This window comes from Tachypleus tridentatus, chromosome 2, assembly GCF_004210375.1.
Source record: "Tachypleus tridentatus isolate NWPU-2018 chromosome 2, ASM421037v1, whole genome shotgun sequence".
Taxonomy (NCBI): domain Eukaryota; kingdom Metazoa; phylum Arthropoda; class Merostomata; order Xiphosura; family Limulidae; genus Tachypleus; species Tachypleus tridentatus.
In genome coordinates, this window is record NC_134826.1 from 68,739,010 (window position 1) to 68,763,189 (window position 24,180).

General features: G+C 31.3%; 1 protein-coding gene across 1 annotated transcript; it reads right to left on the reverse strand.

Annotated features, from left to right (window-relative positions):
- Positions 1-1,291: 1,291 nt before the first annotated feature.
- On the reverse strand, positions 1,292-22,598 carry LOC143244131 (intraflagellar transport protein 22 homolog). The gene is made up of 6 exons (XM_076488261.1): positions 22,459-22,598; positions 20,060-20,142; positions 16,015-16,104; positions 10,025-10,123; positions 5,912-6,012; positions 1,292-4,999 (listed from the first exon to the last, which is right to left on the reverse strand). The coding sequence occupies exons 1-6, from the start codon at positions 22,495-22,497 to the stop codon at positions 4,833-4,835; spliced, it is 579 nt and encodes a 192-aa protein (XP_076344376.1). The 5' UTR covers positions 22,498-22,598; the 3' UTR covers positions 1,292-4,832.
- Between the last annotated feature and the right edge of the window lie 1,582 nt (positions 22,599-24,180).

The following is a 24,180-nucleotide window of genomic DNA, read 5'->3' on the forward strand; positions in this document are numbered from 1 at the left end:
CAAACAAGTAACATATATACTTTTTGTATTTTTAACTTGTTTAACATCTCCATCTTCAAGTATCAAATCTACCCACACTGTGGATGCAAGACATTCATGTTTCGTGCCTAAATGAAACAATACACGTGAGAAACACGCAGAAAACCTGGTGCAGATTCAAGAACGGTTTTTAAAAGAAACGATCCTTATAAAATGGCAATTCGAGGTTTACTGAAACTTACAGAACTAAAATTGTTCGCTGGTCTCACGTTATTTTGTAAAATCTGTTGCAGATACACAGAATCAATATTCAGAACTGTTCATATCACTACACAATATTCAACAGCTTCCTACTTATCCACTATCAATGCTAATTAAAAAAAACAGTCATAACGGAGTCACTAAGTTTGTAGTGTTTGAAGAAAGTTTTAGTTTGTTAGCTTTTTAATTTTGTGCAAAGCTACATATCTGCGCTATGATTTCCTAATTGATAAATGAAAGACTAGAGGGTAGGCAAATAGTTATTGTCACCCACCACCAACTCTTATACTATTATTTAACCAATGAATAGGGGGATTTACTGTAACATTATAATACTACCACAGCTGAAAGGGTTAGCATGTTTGGTTGGACATAGAATTGAACTCAAAACCCACCTGGCCATGCTGGGCCTATTTGGAGAGAGAGAGAGAGAAAACACCAATACAAAAAATACTTCCAACTACAAAGTTTTGTAGATAATATACTTTTTAACACACTTACTTACCAGAATGACTAGCATTCAGAAATACTGTAGTGCTAGGAACAATGCAAGTATTGGTGAAAAAACTCTTTTGTAAGTTTTTATACATTAATGTATAATAATAAATTCATTACTCATTATGAGTTTTTACTTCAATTTTTCCACACTTTTAAATAAAGTAAATATATTATCAAACTTTTATTTATTGTTTGATTATTTAGAATTTCCTGCAAAGCTACACAAGGACTATCTGCCATCCCTAGTTTATCAGTGTAAGACTATAGGGAAGGCAGCTAATCAACTCCACCCACCGCTAATTCTTGGACTACTCTTTTACCAACAAATAGTGGGACTGAGTGTAACTTTATAACACCCTCATGGCTGAAAGAGCGAGCATGTTTGATTTAACAGGGATTCAAACTTGTTACCCTCAGATTAAGAATCAAGTGCCATAATTGACTGGCCATGCAGGGCCATAACTTTTACTTTAAAAAAGTACTTATTGTATCTATAATATAATGTTTTTTTTGCCACTTATGTGTTTTTAACTTTATTCACCCACACATATTAGTACTCTAATCTTTATTTCAAACCTTTCATATTAAATTTCTATTTTGTTATTTACAAAAGTAACTGTAATGCTTGCAAACACAAAACCTAACAACATTAATTATAAAGTGTATGATACACAAATAATATAGTCTTCAATTATTGTTTTTGCAATTAAATAAATATTTATTTTGCTAAACCTTTCTCTCAAATTAGTTTAAATGAAATATCTATAAAACTTTAATCAAACAGTAAGTTTTTACATCTCAGAAATGTTTGCATTTCTTTAACAAAACATGCCTATTCCACAAGTTTTAAAGAAAATATAGACACTAATAAATAAATCTTAGCCATTAGAAAAAATGCTACATATAATTCTTTCCACTTACAAAAACAGTCTTGTGACATCAGAACAACTTCACAATTAATTCTTTGTTGATTATTCTAAACAGACAATATTTCTACATCAAGTTGCATATTCTAAAGATGACAAATAGAATGTTTAAGTGAAACTAGGTCAAAAAATATTAAACATCAACTACTCAGAGCTAAAAATCTCTCATCTTTTCCTACTTTTTTCTCAAACAAACCCTGAGGCATTTAAGACAGACTCCAGCTGCGAGTTGTTTTTTATCAAAAAGAGAACAATATTAAAACATACAGAACACTTAATCAAAGATTCCTTTATTTCAGTCATATTGCAACTGGTCCATGTCCTCAAGTTTATATTACTCAAACATCCATATAAATATAATAATACTGTCTGTCATATGTCCATATAACTACTTATCTATATAAATATAACAGTACTATCTTGTTGTATGTACATGTAACTACTTATCTGTATAAATATAATAATACTCTATTGTATATCAATATAAATGTAACAATAGTGTCACTTGTATGTCCATGTGTCTACTTATCTATATAAATATAACAGTACTGTCTGTTGTTTGTCCATGTAACTACTTATCTATATAAATATAATAATACTCTATTGTATGTCAATATAAATATAACAATAGTGTCACTTGTATGTCCATGTAACTACTTATCTATATAAATATAACAGTACTGTCTGTTGTATGTCCATGTAACTACTTGCAGGGATGGTTCATTAAGTCCCTAAAGGGGATACATACACATTTGTAGTTTTTATGGGTGTTTTTTTACCACTACGTTGTCCCCTGTTGATGGATCTTCATCAAATCTGACATGAAGGTTTGTTTGGTCCATGCAGAGATGCATGTAAAGTTGTAGTCTCATATGTTTGTGGTTTTTCAGTTTTCATGGGCATTTTTTGATTTTTTTACAATTCCATATAAGGAAAGCAACTTTCCATGTCCCCAGATAACCTTCTTCATCAAGGCCAGGCACAGAAAGGTGGTTAGACCACTTGACTCACAATCTGAGGATCACAGGTTTGTCACCCCAAACATGCTTGCCCTTTCAGCCATGAAGGCATTGTAATGTGACAATCAATCCCACTATATATTCATTGGTAAAAGAGTAGCCCAAAAGTCAGCAGTGGATGATGATGAATACCTGTCTTCCCTCTAGTCTTACACTACTAAATTAGGGACGGCTAGTGCAGATAACCCTCGTGCAGCTTTGCATGAAATTCAAAAACAAACATACAAACCTTTCATCAATAATGAAATTAAATAAAATCCACCCAGAGGACAGGTTCTCCAGCTAGTTTTAAATATCTACCAAGCTTCTTTTATATGAAATGTATTTTGGTCAGTAAAAAAATTTTAAAATTAAGGAAAATAAGTTAGTTAGGAATGTCTCTTGATAGTTCCTGTAGGTTCTTTGCAGTGAGTTACACTGATTCAAACGTGGCATTGATGTTCAGTGAACAACAGATAATCTTACACGTGTTTTGTAACAAAGTCCATAAAAGTCTAACACTAAGTGACAAGAAGTGTCGCAAGAGGCCTAAATTCTTTGCCATATCTTTTATGTGTGAACTTTCATGTTTAGTTGTGGAAATGTAAATATGCACTTCAGTTTTATTGTCTATTACAGTTAAAAGGTAAACTAGTTTTGAATGCAGAGACAGTTAACAGAAGAGGTCTTAAGCTGGAAATCTTAAATATCAGACATATTTATCTAAGCCTAATGACACTATTATGTAATATATTAGTAGCCACATAAATCAGTCTCCAATTTTCCAGAAGATAATGAAATAACTGTGGCTACAAAGATTCCAAGAATGAACTTAATATTAGCTCAGGCCAACAACAGACTGACTGATAGTGTATCAGACTGAACAGCTAAGGGTCAGTGGTTTACATTTTATTAAAATTAAAAAAAAAATACAAAATTATAAATGCTCCTCAGCTGTAGGCCATGGATGCATTATAAGAATGACAATCAAATCCAACTATATAGTGAGACAAGAGTTGATGGTGTCTGGCACTGACCTGCTGCTTTCTCTCTAATTTGTCTGTTCAAAATTAAAGATGGCTTGTGTATTTTGCTCTAGTTTAAGGTTATGCAAAATAAAAAATAAAAACAACCAAACTTCAAATGAATAATAGTATGGATTGTGAAAAAACAGTTTGAAGAACTATGGTAAACACACTTCTAACAGTAAATATAAACCTGTGTTCCAAAAAGTGAGGTAAACAAACACATTTCTAACAGAAAATAAAAATCTGTGCATTCCAAGAACCAAGATAAAATTAATTTATGATGGTTATCCAACTTTATTGTCTAACCTACTTATATCTCAGTATCAATTAGCTAGTTACCAGAACAGATCCACATAAAGCAGTTGCCACTAGTGGTGATGACAGCTGCCTAGGCTGGATGTATATTATCAAAGGTAGTGTTGTTGTATTACACTACGTAATGATAAGGCAAAGGACCACTTAACATTATGGCATGTATAATAACATACAGAAAGCTGCAATATGTTACATATATTGATAATTTAAAATTTTCTCAAAAATAAACTGACAACATCTGGATGTGTCATAAGTGGAACAACAGCATCAATTCTGGTAACTGCAGTTTTAAACCAAATTTTTTACATGTTTGATAATGTTTCACTTGGATTTTACAAAGCACAAAAGTATATTCTATTATATTTATAAAACATATATAAAAGTGACTGCTGTGTGTCTCATAGCAAAGCCACAGTGGATTATCTGCTGTGTCCACCAAGGGGAGATTTGAAACCCTGCTTTTAGCATTGTAAATTTGACGACTTAAATGTTTACACCAGGGGACATATATAAATGAAAGTAAAAACATTTCAGCATTTTTAATATTCAATAATTATTTTCTGCTCTGACTTCATGTATTTAAATATTAAATTTCAGCACATACTTCAAAATTATTTACCGTTACACGTCTCTTCAGTTTTCTTGTAATCCATTCTGGGCTTCTTTCAGAAACATCAAAGTCGTGGTCTTAGACTTTCTACATAAAGGCTTTGGTTGAAATAATTAAAATGTGTGCTATGTCAGTTGTCGTAAAATAAACTCTTACACAACCATCTCAAGAAAGTAAAAATTATAAAAATTAGATGACAATAGTCCTTGAACTTCCTTCACAAGTCCCGTGAATAGTGATTCATTATATTGAGTTCTTCCTGGTCCCGTCTGTCACTAATGTTATTTAACAATCGCTGAAGAAAAGTGGTGAATTCTTGTCTCACAAACTCAGCATTGTCTTCAATATTTGACTGAACCCAAGAGACTCGAGTAAAGAGGCTGGCTGATTTGAACACAAGAAATTGATACAATAAATGTTCCCAATACTCAAAACAAAAGATAAGCATATTAATAATAATAAAGATCTACACAGTTTATCTCACAAATACTTTACTGAGTTATACAGATGTTTATACTGACTGTCATAATAGCATTTTCTTTGGAATGATGCAAGCTACAATGTTATACTAATAGCAGGTAATGAATCCTTTAGAAATTTCAACCAAAAAGTCGCTTTTTAAGAACGTAATAAAGCTTGATATCTACATACATGTTTTGGGTGACTATAAGCCTAAACTGCATGGTAACTTTTATATTCACATTTTCCAGACGAGTTCTTACTGTGGATTAATTCTAGAAAATGCAAGCTTCACAAATTTAATAAAAACCTAAAAGTATATCTTCCAGGAGTCAATTCAAACCAAACTCATTACAGATGCTTCTGTATTTATTTACTTTTAACCTAGGGTAATTCTGCTATTCACAAAGTTCACATCGAACAGTTTCTAATATCACATAAATCAAATATCTACATTGAACATTAAGATGTTTTTACAACTTCCAGTAGATTTCTGTGTGCATAAAGTAGCACCAGGTAAGAAATACTCCTACTTTCTACAGTTTAACTTCCTAGAATTGTCACTATAAATAAAAATGATTAACTTTGTTACTCTTAGAGTACGCTCCTCCAAACCTTATAGTTCATATGGTAGCTCTCAACTGCCCCTCCGAAACTTGTCGTTCATATCGTAGCTCTCAACTGCCGCTCCACACTTTGTTGTTCATACAGTAGTTCTTAGCTGTCCCTCAAAACCTTGTCGTTTATATAGTAGCTCTTAACTGCCCCTTCAAACCTTGTGGTTCACATGGTAGATCTTAACTTAAACATATTAGCAAACCAAAAGTTTCAACTTACATAGCTGAGAAGAATGACCACGCGGTCTACCAGGTTGCTGACGACAAAACACAACACAATGGCTGTCTTTCAAACCCTGTCCTTGAACAAAATGTGAATACCTGAAACAAAAAAAATATCTTCAACTACACAACAAAACAAGTACACTAATGATGAACTCAGAAATCAATTTAATCTTTATAACTGAATTTGATAAAAAACAACACTACTATATTATTATCACCCATTACTTACACAACATGCCTGTATCGTCAGGATAAACAACAACAATACTATACATCTTATCCATTACTTTCACAACATACCTGTATTGTTAGGATAAACAACAACAGTACTATACATCTTATAATTTATTACTTACCCAACCTGCCTATATTGTTAGGATAAATAACAACAATACTATGCATCTTATCATCCATTACTTACACAACATGCTGGTACTGTCAGGACAAACAACAACAATACTATACATCTTATCCATTACTTTCACAACATACCTTTATTGTTAGGATAAATAGCAACATTACTATACACCTTATAATTTATTACTTACCCAACCTGCCTATATTGTTAGGATAAATAATAAGAACACTATACATGTTATCATCCATTACCTACACAACATGCCTGTATTGTTAAGATAAATAACAATACTCTACATCTTATCATCCACTACTTATGCAACAAGCCAGTATTGTTAGTATAAATAACAACAATACTATACATTATTATCTATTACTTACACAACATGCTGGTACTGTTAGGATAAACAACAATACTATACATCTTATCATCCATTACTTACACAACATGCTGGTACTGTCAGGACAAACAACAACAATACTATACATCTTATCCATTACTTTCACAACATACCTTTATTGTTAGGATAAATAGCAACATTACTATACATCTTATAATTTATTACTTACCCAACCTGCCTATATTGTTAGGATAAATAATAAGAACACTATATATGTTATCATCCATTACCTACACAACATGCATGTATTGTTAAGATAAATAACGGTACTCTACATCTTATCATCCATTACTTATGCAACAAGCCAGTATTGTTAGTATAAATAACAACAATACTATACATTATTATCTATTACTTACACAACATGCCGGTACTGTTAGGATAAATAACAATACTATACATCTTATCATCCATTACTTTCACAACATGCCTATATTGTTAGGATAAATAACAACAATACTATGCATCTTATCATCCATTACTTACACAACATGCTGGTACTGTCAGGATAAACAACAACAATACTATACATCTTATCCATTACTTTCACAACATACCTTTATTGTTAGGATAAATAGCAACATTACTATACATCTTATAATTTATTACTTACCCAACCTGCCTATATTGTTAGGATAAATAATAAGAATACTATACATGTTATCATCCATTACCTACACAACATGCCTGTATTGTTAAGATAAATAACGATACTCTACATCTTATCATCCATTACTTATGCAACAAGCCAGTATTGTTAGTATAAATAACAACAATACTATACATTATTATCTATTACTTACACAACATGCTGGTACTGTTAGGATAAACAACAACAATACTATACATCTTATCATCCATTACTTACACAACATGCTGGTACTGTTAGGATAAACAACAACACTATTCATCTTATCATCCATTACTTTCACAACATGCCTATATTGTTAGGATAAATAACAACAGTACTATACATCTTATAATTTAATACTTACCCAACCTGCCTATATTGTTAGGATAAATAATAAGAACACTATATATGTTATCATCCATTACCTACACAACATGCCTGTATTGTTAAGATAAATAACGATACTCTACATCTTATCATCCATTACTTATGCAACAAGCCAGTATTGTTAGTATAAATAACAACAATACTATACATTATTATCTATTACTTACACAACATGCTGGTACTGTTAGGATAAACAACAACAATACTATACATCTTATCCATTACTTTCACAACATACCTTTATTGTTAGGATAAATAGCAACATTACTATACATCTTATAATTTATTACTTACCCAACCTGCCTATATTGTTAGGATAAATAATAAGAACACTATATATGTTATCATCCATTACTTACACAACATGCTGGTACTGTCAGGATAAACAACAACAATACTATACATCTTATCCATTACTTTCACAACATACCTTTATTGTTAGGATAAATAGCAACATTACTATACATCTTATAATTTATTACTTACCCAACCTGCCTATATTGTTAGGATAAATAATAAGAACACTATATATGTTATCATCCATTACCTACACAACATGCATGTATTGTTAAGATAAATAACGGTACTCTACATCTTATCATCCATTACTTATGCAACAAGCCAGTATTGTTAGTATAAATAACAACAATACTATACATTATTATCTATTACTTACACAACATACTGTTAGGATAAATAACAATACTATACATCTTATCATCCATTACTTTCACAACATGCCTATATTGTTAGGATAAATAACAACAATACTATGCATCTTATCATCCATTACTTACACAACATGCTGGTACTGTCAGGATAAACAACAACAATACTATACATCTTATCCATTACTTTCACAACATACCTTTATTGTTAGGATAAATAGCAACATTACTATACATCTTATAATTTATTACTTACCCAACCTGCCTATATTGTTAGGATAAATAATAAGAATACTATACATGTTATCATCCATTACCTACACAACATGCCTGTATTGTTAAGATAAATAACGATACTCTACATCTTATCATCCATTACTTATGCAACAAGCCAGTATTGTTAGTATAAATAACAACAATACTATACATTATTATCTATTACTTACACAACATGCTGGTACTGTTAGGATAAACAACAACAATACTATACATCTTATCATCCATTACTTACACAACATGCTGGTACTGTTAGGATAAACAACAACACTATTCATCTTATCATCCATTACTTTCACAACATGCCTATATTGTTAGGATAAATAACAACAGTACTATACATCTTATAATTTAATACTTACCCAACCTGCCTATATTGTTAGGATAAATAATAAGAATACTATACATGTTATCATCCATTACTTACACAACATGCCTGTACTGTTAGGATAAATAACAGTACTATACATCTTATCATCCATTACGTTCTCAACATGTCTGTATTGTTAGGATAAATAAGAACAATTCTCTGCATCTTATTATCGATTAGTCTAGGAGAACATGAATACATAATATACTAAAGCATGCCATTAGTGAAGTAAATCTTTCCTTGACTTATGTATCCTACTGTACTTACATCAACAAAGTTAACAGAAAATTGTCTTTAAAAACTGTACGAGTTGATTACGAAAAATTAAATACATAATTCTGAAAAACAGCTTAGTTCATATTGTGGTAATTTATGTTTTTGCATCTTCTGAAGATACAGGACTTAAACAGGATATCATGCACATGTCAGGCAAATGGTTTACTTACTGATTTAAAAGATTAAACTACAAGCAAACATTGGATAAGTTTTCCCAACAAATTCACAGAATCTTATTAATATTAATAGATACATTTGTTAATTATAAAATACAATGACTTCAGACTCACTAATAAGTCACTAGTGGGTATAATACATGTGTAATTAAACTAAATGTGCTAATAAAATCAACTTAATCAATGTGTATCAGCCTGTACATCTTTAGTTTAGAGATGTAGACACAAATTTACAGGGAGACAGGAGGGTGCTCCACTGGAAGGTGCAAAAATATACCCACTTAAAAACAGATTGTAATTTTCACTGAAATGTGCATTCTAATTGTATCTGAAGCTTATATTACAGGTTTTAAATATGTTTTATACACACATGGGTGTACTATAGAGAGTATGGTTATCCACACAACATCACCTGAAATAGATGGAGGGTACATTCTATTACCAGTCTCTAATGAAAAGCTTCAGAAATTAATTTAAGGCAGTGGTGTAGTTGAAAGTGCTGTAAATCTGCATTTACACATTTCTCACTTATTTCTTTACAACAGCTAAGGTAAAGAATGACTCACCACATATCCATTTCATTCTGTATATTCCTCATGTCTGGATTATAGACAAAAATTATTCCATTGGCATCTTTAAGCAATGCAGGCCAACAGACTTCATATCTATTTGTAGAAATAGAAAAACAAGAGCACTTCTGATTATTCAACATTCCAAAGTATATGGAAAAGGTTTGTACCATAATGTAACGTTCTGGAACAACGTGGAACCTATTGGTCCACCTTGACTATTCCATCCTCTAAACTGAACTAATACTATTAATAAGAAAATTTAACATATAAAACTTATTCATATTGTTATCAAGCTTCCTCATAAACACATTTAAATTTACTGTATCTAACAACATCTGTTAGAAGTACAAAACTGTCTTAGCTGAAGACACAGTTTGTCCCCTATGCCAACATTCTCACTATTAAATATTATAAAAAGATAATGCATCAGTACTATCATTTCACTTTAATCACTTTAATCAAACCCCTAACTCTTTGTTTTATTAGACAAAAAAATCTGAGAGATCTTAACCATTTATAATATGACAACACTCTGTCCAAGGCACCATTCTAGTAACTCTTCTCAGAATCCTTTCAAACATGTCAATGTCCTTCCTAAGGTAAGAAGTCCAAGACTGAACACAATATTCCAAATGTAGCCTAACCACTGACCTATACAATGTAATTATAACCTCTTTAAACTTGTATTCAATATTTCTGTAGATACAACCTAAACTCCTATTTGCCCTACTACTAGCAACTGCACACCACTTGGATGACTTCAGAGACTGATGAACCATTACACCAAGACCCTTGCCTTCATGGCACTGTTAAGGTTATTTCCATTCAAATTATACTTATAATTAAAATTAGTATAACCCACATAGAACATCTTGCATTTATCGTAATTAAAATTCATCTACCATTTATTTGCCCTACTCGATATCCTTTTATAAATCAGTAATATCCTCTTCACAGCCAGCAACACCAAAAACCTTGATATCATCAGCAAACTCAACTAATCTATTGACCATTCCTTCATCTATGTCAGTGATATAAATAAACAAAGAGCAAAGGTCCTAAGATTGAGCCCTGAGGTACCCCACATGAAACAGGTACATGACATTTTACTGGTATACTAACAAAATATTTCCTAGCACAGTGAATGACTTTAGTCTCAAAACTTACAGTGAACTAATAAACTATAGCTCTAAACTAACATAAAACAAAATTGAATAATAAATTAGTTGAATAATTTGCTGAGAAAAACTGCTATAATTATAAAGTAAATACAAACATTATTATTTATGTTTGTACAAGTAAACATTTCATGATGTCATTTTCATCTTCATGGCTTTTTCACATGATAATGGATGCTTTTATAATACTCTAATATAATTCATATAGAAGCAGAAAACCTTAAAATAAGATAGTTAATTCCTGCATCCCTTTGTTAGCTGATAAAACGTGCAGTCATTTACTAAGACAGTAAAATGATGACAGCAGAATGTTATAGAAACCTTGTGACATTAATCTAGTTTACCAGAACTCCATTTGTAACAACCCTCTGCTTTCTTACATCCAATCACTTCTATCCAATTTGCTAACTTATTCCCCCCACACATACAGACAATTTTTCACAAGTGTTTTATGTGGCACCTTGTCAAATGTTTTCTGAAAATCTGGATACACCAAATGTACATCTTTATCCTCAACTATGAAACCATGTTAACTATCCAATAAAGTTCTAACCTTTGTTAAATTACTTTACAAAAACATCTTTTAACAAACTTTCCAAAACTATTCCCACAACTGATGCAAGACTAATAGGTCTATAATTGTTGGGACAATTTTTTTTACCAGTTCTCTTGAAAAGAGGAGTTCCATTAGCCATCTTCCAATCCTCTGGCACCTGCCCACTAGTTAAGGATTTAGAAAACAATAGTAAAAAGTGTCTTGCATATCTGATCTTAAAACTCCTTCAAAACCCTTGGGCAAAATATTATCTGACCCATGGTTCTCATCATTCTTTGAACTCTCAATTTTTTTCTGAACCAGCTCAGAACTAATTCACTCAGCTTATTTCCATTTATCAGCTATTCAAGATGCTTAATACTGCTTAAACCAACCAAATAAAAATTAAATTTAATAACCCAACCACTTCATAATCATCAGATACCAGTGTTCTTTTATCATCCCTCCAGGGTTCTACCCTCATTCTAACATAATGTTTACCATTAATGTGCTTACAGAAATCCTTACTGTTAATGTTTACATTTTCAGACAACCTTTTCTCATACATCATTTTTGATGTCCTAATTTCCTGTTTCACCAACTTTTTTTCATCTTCTTGTAAACCTCCCATCATAGCATCCAATTTAATGATCTAGTAACAAATCAAGTAACTCATGTACTATTAAAATCACTTTATACAATGATGCTTAGATCATATCTCAAGTAAAAACCTGCTATTACACCCACAAGATATCAGGGAAGCATATATCCTTTACTTTTACTGTAGTGCTGTAATTATGGACACAATAATTTATCTGAAAAGTCCATAAATACAAACAACTAACAGTTATACAACATAAAAATAAATTTATGAGACAAATTAATGTCTCATATTAATATCATCCTTATCACCACATAAAAAGTCAGGTAGACTACATTTAGTACAGTGTAGCCCTAGACAATACGATTGTCAGGTAGATTAACTGTAGTACACGGTAAAAGCTGACTGCTGATTATCCATGAAATCCAATCAGAAAATATAATATTTTAGTAGCTTCATATCAAACTTGTCACACCTAATAATGCAAGTCTTAAAAATGCAAATAGCAAAGAAATATCACAGTTGGAAGGAGCACACAGGAAAGTTAGTTCAGACATACCAATAGAAAGCATCAGTTGGAAGGATCACACAGGAAAGTTAATTCAGACTTATCAATAGAAAGCATCAGTTGGAAGGATCACACAGGAAAGTTAATTCAGACTTATCAATAGAAAGCATCAGTTGGAAGGATCACACAGGAAAGTTAATTCAGACTTATCAATAGAAAGCATCAGTTGGAAGGAGCACACAGGAAAGTTAATTCAGACTTATCAATAGAAAGCATCAGTTGGAAGGATCACACAGGAAAGTTAATTCAGACTTATCAATAGAAAGCATCAGTTGGAAGGATCACACAGGAAAGTTAATTCAGACTTATCAATAGAAAGCATCAGTTGGAAGGATCACACAGGAAAGTTAATTCAGACTTATCAATAGAAAGCATCAGTTGGAAGGATCACACAGGAAAGTTAATTCAGACTTATCAATAGAAAGCATCAGTTGGAAGGATCACACAGGAAAGTTAATTCAGACTTATCAATAGAAAGTATCAGTTGGAAGGAGCACACAGGAAAGTTAGTTCAGACATACCAATAGAAAGCATCAGTTGGAAGGATCACACAGGAAAGTTAATTCAGACTTATCAATAGAAAGCATCAGTTGGAAGGAGCACACAGGAAAGTTAATTCAGACTTATCAATAGAAAGCATCAGTTGGAAGGATCACACAGGAAAGTTAATTCAGACTTATCAATAGAAAGCATCAGTTGGAAGGATCACACAGGAAAGTTAATTCAGACTTATCAATAGAAAGCATCAGTTGGAAGGATCACACAGGAAAGTTAATTCAGACTTATCAATAGAAAGCATCAGTTGGAAGGATCACACAGGAAAGTTAATTCAGACTTATCAATAGAAAGCATCAGTTGGAAGGATCACACAGGAAAGTTAATTCAGACTTATCAATAGAAAGCATCAGTTGGAAGGATCACACAGGAAAGTTAATTCAGACTTATCAATAGAAAGCATGTTCTATTAGTTGTCTCTTTTTTTTTTCTTTACTTCAATATCAACTAATTTGGGGCAGTCAGTATTTTTGTAAAGTCTAGAATATTTTCACATGAGTAACTGGCCAAATTGGCCACCATATGGGATGAACATGTTCAATAACAGTGGTTCAAACACACGACATGCAAGTTATAAAACAAGTTCCTTAATCACTAGACTCTCTATACTGTACAACTAAACTTTTCTATTTGAAACAGAACAATTAAAACAAGAGCCAGCAACCCAAAACATGAGAATAGATTTTGTGTAGCACACTAATTCACAGAAGAAAAAAATATACAAAAAATATTATTTCACTAAAAGGTAAACATCATTAATTTACAACTACTACTTTATTAAAGTGTTAATAAACCTTACTTATATATTATTAGAAACTACTAATTAGATTATCACACAATATGCCTTATTTACATATTATTAGAAACTACTAGTGAGATTATCACACACATATACCTTATTTACATATTATTAGAAACTACTAGTGAGATTATCACACACATATACCTTATTTATATATTATTAGAAACTACTAGTGAGATTATCACACACATATACCTTATTTACATATTATTAGAAACTACTAATTAGATTATCACACACATATACCTTATTTACATATTATTAGAAACTACTAATTAGATTATCACACACATATACCTTATTTATATATTATTAGAAACTACTAATTAGATTATCACACAATATGCCTTATTTACATATTATTAGAAACTACTAGTGAGATTATCACACACATATACCTTATTTACATATTATTAGAAACTACTAGTGAGATTATCACACACATATACCTTATTTATATATTATTAGAAACTACTAGTGAGATTATCACACACATATACCTTATTTACATATTATTAGAAACTACTAATTAGATTATCACACACATATACCTTATTTACATATTATTAGAAACTACTAATTAGATTATCACACACATATACCTTATTTATATATTATTAGAAACTACTAATTAGATTATCACACACATATACCTTATTTACATATTATTAGAAACTACTAATTAGATTATCACACACATATACCTTATTTATATATTATTAGAAACTACTAGTGAGATTATCACACACATATACCTTATTTATATATTATTAGAAACTACTAGTGAGATTATCACACACATATACCTTATTTACATATTATTAGAAACTACTAATTAGATTATCACACACATATACCTTATTTATATATTATTAGAAACTACTAATTAGATTATCACACACATACCTTATTTATATATTATTAGAAACTACTAATTAGATTATCACACACATATATACCTTATTCATATATTATTAGAAACTACTAATTAGATTATCACACACATATACCTTATTTACATATTATTAGAAACTACTAATTAGATTATCACACACATATACCTTATTTATATATTATTAGAAACTACTAGTGAGATTATCACACACATATACCTTATTTATATATTATTAGAAACTACTAGTGAGATTATCACACACATATACCTTATTTATATATTATTAGAAACTACTAATTAGATTATCACACACATATACCTTATTTATATATTATTAGAAACTACTAGTGAGATTATCACACACATATACCTTATTTACATATTATTAGAAACTACTAATTAGATTATCACACACATATACCTTATTTACATATTATTAGAAACTACTAATTAGATTATCACACACATATACCTTATTTACATATTATTAAAAACTACTAATTAGATTATCACACACATATACCTTATTTATATATTATTAGAAACTACTAGTGAGATTATCACACACATATACCTTATTTACATATTATTAGAAACTACTAATTAGATTATCACACACATATACCTTATTTATATATTATTAGAAACTACTAATTAGATTATCACACACATATATACCTTATTTAAATACTATTAGAAACTACTAATTAGATTAGTCACACATCATAAATTATAATATTGTAACCTAAATTTAAACAGAACAATGTTGGAATACACAAAGGGTCTTAAAGTTTGAATGTTGGTCAATGACATCCTACAGAAAAATGCTGACAACTATATTAAAGCTTACTTCTGATCTCCACTGCAGTCCCACAGTTCAACTTCCGCCTTCACATTCTTCCCTCCGATGTTGATAGGATCACTTTCAAACTCCAATATGCTAACATGAACATTTCAAACTATCATTATGTTCATCAAACAGAAAACTACTTTTTACATATGAGATAAAAGTAGATGTAACTAATTTATGATAAAATTAACAACACTGGGATTCTGAGTTTTACATATAACATAAAGTAGGAAAGAAAACTAATTTCACTGTATCATTTTGTCAGAGGTAAGTAGTTCTAAATTATGTCAAAAACAAGGACCTTCATTTCACTGTATCATACTGTTGAAGGTATGTACTTCTAAATTATATTACAAACAAGGACTTTTATTTCATTATATTATATTGCTAAAGGTATGTACTTCTAAATTATATTAAAAAAAGGGCTTTTATTTCATTGTATTATATTGCTAAAGGTGTGTACTTCTAAATTATATTAAAAACAAGGGCTTTTATTTCATTGTATCATATTGTTAAAGATATGTACTTCGAAATTATATTATAAACAGCTTTTATTTCATTGTATCATATTGTTAAAGGTATGTATTTCTAAATTATACACTGCTGGCCAAAATCTTAAGGCCAATAAACATAAAAAAAAAATATGCATTTCGCATTGTTAGACTCAATTACTTATTTGAGCAGAGCTTTGAAAGATGAAAATAAGAAGGGAAAATAAAAATAAAAACTTTTTAGCATTTAATAGGGAAATTGTGAATGCTATGAAATTAGCCTAAATATTAGCTGGTCAAAAGTTTAAGACCATACTAAAAAGAAGTCCTAAACAGGGTAGGAAATGCCCAAAAAGAGGTCTCAGTAGTAAGTTGCACATCCGTCATTGGGAATAACTGCAAACATTAGCTTTGGCATGGTTGATATAAGCGTTTGCAGAAGGCTGGATGGAATGTTATTCCAAGTGGTGAAGGTGCCTCCACGAAGGTCATGCACTGTTTGGAATTAATGTCAATTTCTATAGACGTCCCTTGCCATCCACCCCCAAACATTTTCAATGGGGTTCAGTTCAGGCTAACACACTGGATGGTCCAAAAGAATCACGTTATTCACCATGAAAAAGTCCTTTGTCCTGCAGGCATTGTGGACTGCAGTGTTGTCCTGCTGAAAGATCCAGTCATTTCCACACAAGAGAGGGCCCTTCAGTCAATAAGGATACTCTCTACAACATGCCAATGTAGCCAGCTGCTGTTTGATGCCCTTGTATAACCTGAAGCTCCATTGTTTCATGGCAGGAGAAAGCACCCCAGATCATGATGGAAACTCCTCCATGTCAGGTATAAAATGTCTCTGGTGAGATATCCTTATTGTGGCAGTAATGTTGGAAACCATCTGGACCATCCAGGTTACATTTTTCTCATCAGAGAACAAAACCTTCTTCCACTTTTCTATGTCCCAGGTTTGATGCTTCTCAGCAAAGGATAACCGAACTGTTTCGTGGTGTGGAAGGAGGCATGGCCTTTGAAGACGCTTACAGTTTTTAAAGCCCTTCTCTCATAGATGCCATCTTATTGTTCTTGAGCTGCATTCTGCATCCATAAGGGTCTTAATCTGGTTTGACAATCAGCTGGTGTCTTGCCAGACAACCCGTTAAATCATCCTGTTCAACACCGGCAAAATTTTCTTGGGCCAACCACTTGAAATTCTCGTTCCGTATCCCTCAGGGTCTTTTAAGAAATTTTCAACAGTAGTTTTACTACGCCCAATCTCACCAGCAATGGCACGTTGAGAGAGACCTTGCTTTTGCAGCTCAACAATTCTGCCATGTTCAAACTCTGTCAACTCTTTAGCCTTTGCCATGTTTTTACCCAATATAACACAGGAGATGTCAGTGGGAGATGTTGATAACGCTAATGCTTGAACACAAATGACTATATTTCGTTATGTGTTTGCAGATTAATGCTTCATTTCAGTATGGTCTTAAACTTTTGACCAGCTAGTATTCAGGCTAATTTCATAGTGTTCACATTTTCCCTATTAAATGCTAAAAACGTTTTTTATTTTTATTTTCCCTTTTCTTATTTTCATCTTTGAAATCTCTACTCAAATAAGTGGTTGAGTCTAACAATGCAAGATACATATTTTTTCTTTATGTTCATTGGCCTTAAGATTTTGGCCAGCAGTGTATTAAAAGCAAGGACTTTTATTTCATCATATCATATTGTTATATGTATGTACTTCTAAGTTGTGTTATAAACAAGAGCTTTTATTTCATTGTATCTTGTTGTTATATGTATGTACTTCTAAATTGTATTAAAAACAAGGGCTTTCATTTCATCATATCATACTGTTATAGGTATGTACTTCTAAATTGTATTAAAAACAAGGGCTTTCATTTCATCATATCATACTGTTATAGGTATGTACTGTACTTTAAATTAGATTAAAAACAAGGGCTTTCATTTCATTATATCATACTGTTATAGATAAGTACTCATGTACTTCTAAACTATATTATAAACAAGGGATTTTATTTCATTGTATCATATTGTTATAGATGTATACTTTACATTATATTAAAAACAAGGAATTTATCATTTCTCTAATAAGACCTTTCTACTCACCAGTCTAGAACTTATACTGATCTTTCCATAATTTATCTGTGTGGCTTGTAATTACTTATTCAGAACCTTTTTACTTAGTTTCAGAAAAACATTCTCCAATACTGTTAAACAACCATTATAAAACTCAAAAACACTCTGAAACATGGAATGTTTCTTATAACCAGAATCTTTATGTTTTAAGCAGGTTAACATACTTATAATATAAGCAACTAACAGTTACACAAAACAAAAAAAATGTACATTTAGATACAAATATATATAGCATGTCTATGACATACAGTATCTATTTATAAGGTCATACATACACCTACCCAAAATATACTTGTGATGTTTATGAAATATCTGGTTCATTTTCTTCTATTTCAATAAAAACTGACAGAAGCAAAGCTACACTCTCTTCTGATGAATATATTGTAAAGATCCATGAAGTACAATTTATTTAAGCAGCAACTGAGCATAATATTAACAAAATCATCTTTAACTAGTTTAAAGAGATCCCAAACTGGTTATTTGTTTTGAGTGTTGTGGTGTTAGAAATATTATAATAAAACATACAGAATGTTTAGTATCTCACTTCAAAATGATATTACCAAAAAACTGAAACTTAAATTATTATCTTTTAAACTTAAGATTACTTTCCTATATTAAGGTATTTCATATTGTATAATACAGTTTTAAAACAACACTTCATTAAACAAGCAAGCACTTTAGGGTAGCTCTGAGCTCACACAATCCTATTAATAATACAATCAACTGTTTATTTTCACAAAAACTTTAAATTTCACTTTAAAATTATTAATGCATTTCAATAACAGTTATCCTCACCCCCCAAAGTTATAATTTTCCTGTACTGAAATGTATTTCGCACAGGTACTTACCTCCACTCACAAGATTAGCTATTCTTATTTAGTGCTGACCTCTATATGCAAACATTTTCTTTTCTTTTATTAATATATCTTCAGACACTGATAAGACATTTACAAAACATTGTGAACATACCTTAGAAAGGTTTACAGGCCTCCTTAAACTTAATGTGCAAGTTTGAAATTTTATCTTTCTCTTACAACAATAAGTCAAAACAGTTATCTTTTAGATCCAGATTTCTTTTTTAGCATCATTTAAGAAGAAACATTATCTTTCATCCACCACTCACAGTCAATACCTTATCTTTCTTTTTCTCATATCCAATAATCTTAATTAGCAAAATAAATCAAGTTTTCCAAGGTTTCAAAATAACCAAACATTTTTAAACTGAAACAGACTATAAGTACAGAGATCATAAGTGAATCCATCCAGTGCGTATATCAAAACATTTGAAACAAAATACATTTTAAACTGACATTTTTAGTTTTTAGAATCACCATAAACAATAAGGTTCATTGGAAATGTTAGAGTAAATTTCACCCAACTTTACTATAAGCTAATCTTACCGAACTCCTTGGGTTGGTCTGTAGTCACCAGAAGAGCTTTCAGTTGCTTCGGCCAAAAAATTACACAATAGACTCTTTCCACCCTGTTAAAGTAATCATAAAAAATAAAGTATACATCATATCCATACTTTTTTCTTCAGCATTGACACACTAACAACATTATCACATTCCATTTGTTAAAAGATATATCAACTATTTCAGGTACACCATGATTTATTTTACAGTAAAGATCAAGAATCACTCCATGCCTAGATCATCTTTGAGACTGAGCACCTGTCACATTTCTTCAGCAGTTTATTTGTTTTTATAACAAGGAGCAACACTTTGAGTTAATTAAAAAGGAATGACACGGGTATTAGTTTAATACAAAAATACACTACCCTATAACACAAATACTTTCAAAAGTTGGACCATTCTTATTCAGGGGCAAAATGAACCAAAAAAGATCTACCTTTTGAAATCACTCAGGGTATCGTATTTTTGTGTTAAACTGGTTTCTTAAAGTTAAGTGTATTACTATCACTAAGACTATTAAATACACATCTGGCTTTTTCTTAGACCTAGTGGAGAAAATCAAAAATTAATGCTTTAAGTTCCAGAAGTTTAAACTGATGCATACAATAGCAGGTTTATAGAACTATAGCATAACAAAAGGGCTGTTAAAAGATATTAGGAAATCCAAAAAAACCTGGAAGAAACAGTTGACTGATAATATTCAATGATTTTTTTCTAAAATATGTAAGCAAAACATCAAAATGTGGGCTGAGCTCTTAAAGAATGCTGATGGTTATGTGTTAGGTGAAAACTATGATATGACCAAGATTTTAAACCTCCATGTTTGTGTGTGTTAGCGATAATTCTAAATCTGAAAATTCTAGAGAAAATAACAGAGACCTAGATCAAATCAGTACTACTCCTTTGGTGGTAAACAGAAAGATGAAGAGACTAAAAATATATAGCACTGGGACCAAGAAGTTTTTTTTTTTTTGGTGTTTAATGGGAGGTCAAAAATAAAACACTGAAGCCTCTTTCTTACATTTCTTTAGTTCAACAAAGAGTGGACTGTATAATTGCTAATTTTACTCCTACTTTTAAAGAAGTTACTCTAAGCATTACAGACCACTTTTAATGTTACTTTTGTAGCAAACAAAGTTTTAAAGAATCTTATAAAGAATTTTACAGTATAATGTACTGAAATTTTGCATCATCAAGCATGGTTTCACTGAAGTGAAATCACTCCATACTAATCTGTTATCTAGATAATAGAAATGTTATAGCCTTGATGTCCTTGGATTTTCAAAAAATGTTTGATAAGGTTCAACCTAAAAGATCAGCTAAGAATAAGAAAACCTACACTGTTGTGAACTGAGAAAAGACTGGTAACTTGTATTATAAGAAGGCTGGATGAAATAAAGTAAAAATATGTTAGTAGCATGGGTGGGGTTCAAAGTGTAAATGCCATGAACTATCATATTTGCTTGATATATATTTAATGTCACAAACATTCATCTTATCCCACACTTCTGATCTGGCAACAGTTTGTGGCAAACACTAGATACAATATACATGGATACTAATGAAAACTGTAGCTTGATTTTAGAAGCCGTGGAATCTGAAGATGATTATAAAAGAATGTTTAACATCAATCTTAAGACACAAATCATTACCTATCACTCTAATCTGTCTTTGAATCAGAATACCTGTGTAAAGTTGGACAGATATTCAATATTGAGTTGGCACGATATTCACAAATTCAGATAAAAAATATAATAAATGCAACAAAATAATACAAACATGTTCTATATTTCAGCACTCATAGTGCAGAATCTGAGTGTTGTGCCACCCGACACTAAATAACATTGAATACATCTGCCACAGCTCTATAAACCTCATGTACCACTGGATTCTCAACATCGCCCTTATAAGCGTAACAAAATTCAAAGTTTTGTCTCTCACAATGCAAATTCCTAGTGACTTGTTACTCTTAATTCAATAGCACTGCATAGCCCTGCCATAGTCATATAAAGCCCACATGGCACTAGGAGAGTATGCCACTTGGTTTATGCTACATTTGTTATATTTTCGATCTTAATTTATGATTATAATGCCAGATCTGTCCAACTTCAAACAGGTAATAAGAGTGACGTCATCAGTTCACACATTTTTTAAATGCAAATACTTTTGTGATACATGTAATATCCTATTTACATCATACTTCTACATTTGACGAAAAGCTTGCCATATTTCGTTTAAATACACGTATTAAAAACAAAATTATCATTCTATACTAATTTTTATTTTAAAATTTAAGCAGCAGGCTACACCATACACGACATATACAGAAATTGAATAAATTGTTTGGTGACTTTTATTTTTCGTACTTGCACTAATATTCTTACCTCACAAGGTCCAATGGCAAGTATCTTCACTTTAAACATTGTATTATATTACTTTACAATTTTATTTTGAGTATTTCTAGCTGAAAAAACGTTTCAGACCTAAAATACCAATGCTAACGTTTATGGAATGCATACGCCCTCTATCGTTAGATTCACATAGTAAATAAACGAAAGTTTAGAAGTACAATAATATAAAAAAAGAGTTTCAATTGTTAGTAAAACAAAAATATATTAAATAATGTAATAAAAAAATGTGGAAAATGAATGAAGGGAAATAAGTGAAAAATTATATTAATACACTGTAAAAATCTTATCAAACATTTTACTATGACCACCGGTATTTTGAAAGAATAATATAAACTGATTTTCTTTGACCTAAGGCGGCCTGGCATGGCCAATCGCGTAAGGCGTGCGACTCGTAATCCGAGGGTCGCGGGTTCGCGCCCGCGTCGCTCTAAACATGCTCGCCCTCCCAGCCGTGGGGGTATATAATGTGATGGTCAATCCCACTATTCGTTGGTAAAAGAGTAGCCCAAGAGTTGGGGTGGTTGGTGATGACTAGCTGCCTTCCCTCTAGTCTTACACTGCTAAATTAGGGACGGCTAGTGCAGATAACCCTCGTGTAGCTTTGCGCGAAATTTAAAACGAACCACTTTGTTACTTTTGTGACAAGCTATCGTTTTTAACCAAATAAAATAAAATCAATAAAAGAAATTATGTTATCACTAACAATAAAGGCCCGGCATGGCCAGGTGGGTTAAGGCACTCGATGGCCCGGCATGGCCAAGCCTGTTAAGGCGTGCGACTCATAATCTGAGGGTCGCGGGTTCGTATCCCCGTCGCGCTAAACATGCTCGCCCTTTCAGCTGTGGGGGTGTTATAATGTGATGGTCAATCCCACTATTCGTTGGTAAAAGAGTAGCCCAAGAGTTGGCGGTGGGTGGTGATGACTAGCTGCCTTCCCTCTAGTCTTACACTGCAAAATTAGAAACGGCTAGCACAGATAGCCCTCGAGTAGCTTTGTGCGAAATTCCAAAACAACAACAACAACAATTGATCTAACGCATGTATGAAGCACTGAATATATGTTATTCATTAAGCCAAGTTTTCTAACAGCTGTGGTAAAAACTAGTAAGGCTAATACGGCTGAAAATTATAAATATGAGTTCCAGTTCCCTGATGTATATGAAATATAGATTGCTTATTGTGTACCATTCCATTGTAAACAAACAATTAGAAATGACAAAGCTATAAATACAATTTGTAAAATTCAGCACCCTCTAATCCAACAATAATCAATAATATACAACTGAGTCAAGCCGAATATAAACGCTTAATTATTTAGATTAGATAAATAACGTTTACCGAATTAAACTAAAAAAACTAAAATATGTTAACCAAAGTGTTCATTTGTAATTATATTTTTACTATTTAGTATTCGATTATTTTACTATTCATATCAAAAAATTTATGTTCGTCAGAAATGTTTAATAAATCAAATTCGTTTAAATCAGAAAAAAAGATATAAATAAGAAATCCGATAGAACATTTCAAAAGTTGATTGTTGTAATAATATCAAAAGTTTCCAAAATAGTCTTCATTGATTATACACTTAAACATTAGCTAATTGAAAAAAAAAAAAATTAAAATCAGGTGTGGCTCGTATATTCTAGGTTCAGAAAGGGTTTTTTTTATTTTCGTTAGGAAGCTCTTTAAATATAT